This window comes from Vidua macroura, chromosome 1, assembly GCF_024509145.1.
Source record: "Vidua macroura isolate BioBank_ID:100142 chromosome 1, ASM2450914v1, whole genome shotgun sequence".
NCBI classification, from domain to species: Eukaryota; Metazoa; Chordata; class Aves; order Passeriformes; family Viduidae; genus Vidua; species Vidua macroura.
Genome location: NC_071571.1, coordinates 16,446,095 through 16,452,094, shown reverse-complemented (window position 1 = coordinate 16,452,094; position 6,000 = coordinate 16,446,095). Strand labels below are relative to the sequence as shown.

General features: G+C 43.3%; 1 protein-coding gene across 4 annotated transcripts in view; it reads left to right on the top strand.

The window, feature by feature from the left end:
* The first annotated feature begins 857 nt into the window (after positions 1-857).
* The window catches only part of ACBD5 (acyl-CoA binding domain containing 5), a 30,331-nt gene continuing 25,188 nt past the window's right edge, over positions 858-6,000 (top strand). The window contains exons 1-4 of one of the 4 annotated variants that reach the window (XM_054000736.1): positions 858-921; positions 1,098-1,263; positions 2,410-2,530; positions 3,969-4,041. In XM_054000736.1, coding sequence (XP_053856711.1) covers positions 1,188-1,263; positions 2,410-2,530; positions 3,969-4,041 — 270 coding nt within the window. In that variant the 5' untranslated portion in view covers positions 858-921; positions 1,098-1,187. Of the gene's footprint in view, positions 922-971; positions 1,264-2,409; positions 2,531-3,968; positions 4,042-6,000 lie in introns of those variants that run through there. The other 3 variants (XM_054000752.1, XM_054000730.1, XM_054000745.1) reach the window with 3 other exon arrangements.

Below are 6,000 nucleotides of genomic sequence, written 5' to 3'. Positions count from 1 at the left end.
GTAACATTCAGGAGTGGAGCAGTGCTCATAACACGGGTTCATCTTTTGCCCGGTGTGGGGAATCCTGTCTGAACACCTCTGGAAGTGTCAGCTTCTCTCCAGCAAAGCTCTCCCCAGGGCAGCTGGCTGCTGACCTTGTAGAATGTACCAGCTCAACTGGAGCTGATCTGCTCTAATTCCCTCTCTCTGGAGCTTTTCTTTCCACCAGAGGGCATACACTGTGAGCACACAACTCCCTTCAGAGGAATTTAAAATATATATTGTGTACTAGATAAATGAACTGACTGGAATGCCAAGTTTTTGTACTCAATTCCATTCAATGGGGCTGTTAATTCATCCTGTTGCTCACTGGGTAAATTATTCCATTTGCTACAAAAGCAGTTGGTTTAGCACACTTTTGTTTGACTTTGCAGAGTGCTGGATGCGCAGCGCTTTTGAATAAGGCCATTCATTTATTTAGCTACTGAGCTAACTGGTAGCACTGTGCTGGTATTCACCCGCATCTCTGGATACCATGGAAATAGCTGCTCCCTGGGTTCTAGGCATGCCTAAAATTTTAATGTAAATAGAAGTCATTAAAACTATTTCAAAAAATGTGTCTACAGTGCTAATTTAGGTGAATTGTGTGTGACTAGGTGCGGGTATGAGGATGGCTGTGAGGAGGGGAGGCAGCAGCACAGCAGGCTGCCAGATGGCAGATGTCCTGAAGATAAAACGGGTGGAATATGGCACGTTTTGAAATTTTCATTTTCCTGTATTGCAGCAATACAAGCAGAGGGGAGAGAGGGGAGGAAGAGGAAGGAGAGACAAAGAAACTACGTTTCCCGGCGTGCCCCCGCGGCCTCGGGGCGGTGCGGGAGGAGGGAAGGGCAGGGAGCTGCTGTGGGAGACGTAACATGGGCGCCTGAGGCCGGGGCGGAGGTCGGGCTGGGCTGAGCGCGGGGCCGGGCGGGGTTGCAGGCGAGGCCGGTCTGAGGTGCTGGGCGGGCTGTCCCGGCCCCGCCGGAGGAGGGGAGGGCGCGGGGGCCGGGGCCGAGGCCGGGAACGGGGCTGGGGCTGGGTACGGCCCGGCTCCTCCCGGCACCACTCCCGTGCAGGTGGCTGCGGCGGGGGCGCTGAGCTGAGCCGAACCTGCCCCGCCGGACGTGGCCCGGCAGCCGAGCAGGAGGCGGTGAGTGGCCGGGGCCATGGCCGAGACCGGCTCTCTGCACGCCACCAGGTTCGAGGCGGCCGTGAAGGTGATCCAGAGCCTGCCCAAAAATGGTGAGTGTGGCGGGGAGCTCCCGCGGCAGCGGCGCCATCCGTGCCGGGCGGGCACCGGGAGCGGGCAGGGCCCGGCGGGGCGAGGCCGCGGCCGCGGGGGGGTCAGGGCAGCGGGGCTGCCCCGGCAGCGGCTGGAGAACCGCTGGAAAGCTCGGCATTAGTGCTGCTCCCCGCCTCTCGGGGGAGCGCCGGCTCGGGGGCCTTCTGAGCCCTGCCAGGAGCTCCTCAGTCGGGCGCCTGGACCGGGGGATCTGTCAGCTCCCCGCGATTTCAGCTTCCCTGAAATCCTGAAGTTGCTTTAACAGAGCTGTTACCGTGAGTTCCCCTCTGCTGAAAGAGTTAAAAAAATGGAAAAAGAAAAACCCAGAACGTATCTTTTTGATAAGAGTTATAATAATTTTTAAACCATTTGTTTATTACATACATCATCAATTTTGGTAAAATCGGAAGTTTTTGAGGTTGTGAGGTAAACGTCGCTGTAAACGTCTAATGATTAGAATCCAACCTCAAGCTACTTGATTTAATGGATTGGCTATGAATCTTCCCTCCTAGCTGTTAGAGTTTCATGTTTACATTTTTTACCTCTACAAAAGTGTGTTCCACAAAGGAAGAAGAGAAAACCAAATCGGGAGGTACGGTGAAACTGTTTCTGAAAGTGTTGTCAAATACCTAAGGTAAAGAAAAGCACTGCAGAAGGCCATGTTTTGGGTTAATTGTGTTTGTTTAGATTGATTTTTTTTTTTTTTTTTTTTTAGTTCTGGAGACTCGCAGTAAGTTATTATTTGTTAACAATAAAGTGACTTGCAAGATACTTCGTTTACTGAGAGCTAAACCTGTCCCTTTAAACTGAGTGACAGGACATCGGCTTGATGTTACTTATTACCTTTTTTTATTCTAATTGGAGTTTGACCTTAGCAGTAGGAAAGGTTATAGTCCTTTAAACTCCATCTGAAACTTGCTGTTTGTACAGTAAATATTTTCATTGGTGCTGGTTCTCAGTCGATGAGGTGAAGATGTTCTCTGTTGGCTTATATTGTACTGCTGTAACAGGCTGCAGGCTGTTTTTTCACAGAACCATTAGGTTTGTAAAATACTCAGTAATATTCTTGATGACAATTTAATTGTATTTTAAAATGTTTTCACTAGGTTCATTCCAGCCAACGAATGAAATGATGCTCAAGTTCTATAGCTTTTATAAGCAAGCAACCCAAGGACCCTGTAACATTCCTCGACCTGGATTTTGGGATCCAATTGGTAGATACAAATGGTAACTTTTCATGACTTGTTGTTTTGGGGATGTTTTTTTTTATGTTTGGAGTGGAAATGTTTAGAAGAGTAGCACTTGGAGAAAGAAACTCTCTCAAATCTTTCTTTTTTAAATAAAAAGAACATTTATGACCTTTGATGCTTGAATTAGTTTTCTGTCATATTCTGACTTTCTAACTCAGATAATTGATCACTTCTCAGAGTTGCAGGTGGAAATGTTCCCTTGGATTATGCAGGTGGGCAGGTTTTTCTTGGGCAGCCACCATCATGGTATCTCTGCAGTTTTTATCCCATGTTGTAAAATGAATTCTTAGGTGCTCTGAAGAATGATGTGGAGGAGTATCTGGAGCTCTTCCTTCTTGCGTTTTCGTGTGTGATGTGAGCCTGAAGTAAATAAGTGCTCACTGGCAACCACTAATACAGCTTTGAGCTCTTGGTGGGGAGGTTGGGTTTATGTCTTTCTGGTGTGTCTGCTCAGTGGCAGGTCTTCCTACTATCTGTGTTTGCCTTGGCCTGGGAAGACTTCTGATTCACCAAATTCCTAAGTTGTCTTTGAAAAGCCAATGTGAATGTCTTGCTTATAATATTTTAATGATGATTTGTCCTGAAGAACAAATATTATTGCTGTCTTTGTGGTCATGGTGGTCTTGGGAATCTGTGAAATGATTCCTAGGACTTATTTTTTTCTTCCTTCCTTCCTCCTCAGCCTCTCCAAGCCAGAGTGCAGGGGATAGGCTGGGAGCTTTCATCCACCTGGTTGGTTGTAGCTGGAATGTAGCTGGAATTGGTGGTTTTCTATGAGTGGGACAAATACTCTGGAATGTCAAATAATGTGCAAGACTGAGGAGCTGTTTTATTGCAGTCTGTGTTCTGACTGATACTTTGTGCAATACTGATAAATTTGGTTAGAGTTTTCTGTCTTGCAGAGTTGGAGAGGGGAAGATTTTATTTAGGTCATAAATAGCTGCTGTGGTAACTATTTGCCTGTTAGACTGATGTGTCTTTCCCCAGTTGCTAAACTCAAAAAGGACAGATTTTTCTTGTAGCTTATTCTACCTTAGTGACAGCTGTTTGTAAGTGCTGGCTGAAGAGTATGGCCTGTTTGTTTTATACGGCAGAGGATCTTAAACTCAACTTAGTCAGAAGGGTAATGTGTGTGTCTTTTATCTGGGCTTATTTACAGCTTACTGGGTACATAATTCTAGGTAGTCAGTGAGGAACTCTTCAGTCCCCAGTCTGTTCACTTTGTTGCTTCTTCTTCCACTGTGTGATTATCCTAGAAAATTATATATTTGTACATAAAAAATAATGTGAATCATTCTTGCATTTTATTTGTATCAGAGAAATGTTGGACATTACATAACTGACCTACTTAAGGCCAAGCTGAAAAAAAATCTGATACTGAAGATACTGAAGGTGTATGCAACTTCCTTTCCTAGGGATGCTTGGAGTGCCTTGGGAAACATGTCCAAAGAAGAAGCCATGATAGCCTATGTTGATGAAATGAAAAAGGTATGTTTACTGATGAAGGGATTTTCTATAAAAAATGTTCCAGAAATAGAGGAATGTGAGAGGGGGGTCTTGCTGACTACTCCTTGCAAAGCTCCAAATGAGTTATCCCCTATGTGAACTGTTACATTTCAGTACTATGCTGTTTGGCCTGTAGGCAGAAGAAAATTGCAAAGTTCCTTCAAAACACAGAATTTGTGTTGTTTTCAGAGAAACATGAGAGCTCTAGCTGGTATGAAGCTTAAATTACAGAGCTAAAGAAAGTGAAATACTGGAATAATGGTAAAGGGGGCGTTATGGAAAAAAAACTGTACCACACACTGCCTCAGTTCTTAGAGCTGAGAGAGGTAAGTGATCCTTATTCTGGAAAAGTGACTAAAACAACTTTCCAGAAGGACTTTAGGAGAAAAGGTCTTACTCTCATCACTGGAGACATTCTAATATGTAAACTTAATAATTTTCTATTTTTCAGGAAAAACTCAGCAACCTGAATTTTCTGTACTTGTTACGAAAATATTCCATGAATATTATAGTTGCAGTGAAACTATTAGCATTGAGCAATGTGCTCTGTTTCCAAACAGATGTGTAACTTGTAAGCAGTCACAGTTACCATATTAAGTGGGAATTGTAGCATTAACTAAAGTAAACCGAGTTTAAAGTTTCATGTCATTTCTTAACTAACCCTTTTCACTGCAGTCTTTTCACTGAAGCTTTTAGAGATTAATTCTCCAGTTTAAAGATTATTTGCTGTCAATCTGAATAAAAGTATAATTGTAGTCTATTACTGTAATGAGGTTTGAGTCAAAGGGAAAAAATTCTACTCCAAATACACTTGCTTTTTTCTGAGGCTACTATCTTGACATCAAACTCTGAATTTATTTAATGGGTGATACAACAAAAATTTTTACTCAGCAAAGAGCTGGAGTGTGATTTACTGTTCTTTTTCCTATCTGTAGTTCTGGCAATTTAGTTCCTGCTGCTATTACTGTATCTGCGCTAAACTGGAAAATAAGCAGCTCCAGAAAACACAGAAGGCCAAATACAGTTTGTTTGATTAAAAATCCCACTAAATTGTAACAATTCCTTTGAATGTGTGCCACAAGGTTTAGTGCTTCATTTGAAATCTTGAATTCAATATGTGTTTATATTTCAGTAGATTACCTTATGGGTTTTTTTCAGTGCAGTAACTGGTTTGGTCAGGACACTAAAACCAAGTGAAACTGCAATGTTTGTTCTAAAAAAACTCTAGTAAGCCTCCTGTGAGGAAGTCTGCTTCCTTGACCCTAATGAACCACAAATATTCTGCTTCTGTGCAGATTATGTGTAAGGATTGGAGAGCAGATGACTTCCTGCCTTGCTCAGCTTTGAAAATGGGGAATCTGTTTACCCTGCTTTGGTGCTGTTTCAGCTCTCACATTTGGAATACTAGTTCCAGCTTTTCCATCCCAATTGATTCTACTTGCAATGTCAATGGAAGTGCATTTCAGATGGATCCACTGGGTTGTTCTATCAGCATATACTGCACTAATCCTCATGGACTTACTGTGGGCAGTCTGCTGTTGCTGTGTGGGTATCCATGTCCAAGGGGGCAAAAACCCACTTGTATGCTGATATCCCAGGACTGTGTTTAAGGGTGTATAAGACTGCCATATTCCCCCAGCCCTGGGGCATTCCCTGGCATTTGCACATTGCGTTTGAGCTATACACGCATCAGATGACCCTGTCACAAAATTCCAAATTTGTTTTAGGTTTTTTTTCACTCCTTAGTGTGGTAGCCTTGAAAATCACAGTTGAGGAATGTATCTGGGTGAGGTTTTGATATGCTGGTGAGAGGTGACCAAATGTATTATTTTTAGTTAAAATAAACAGAATGCGCCTGAGCTCAGATTCAAGGTTAGTTTGTTTCAGGTAGTGTTTCTGAAATTTATTTTGCAATGTTGTTTAAAATAATTTGTTTACATT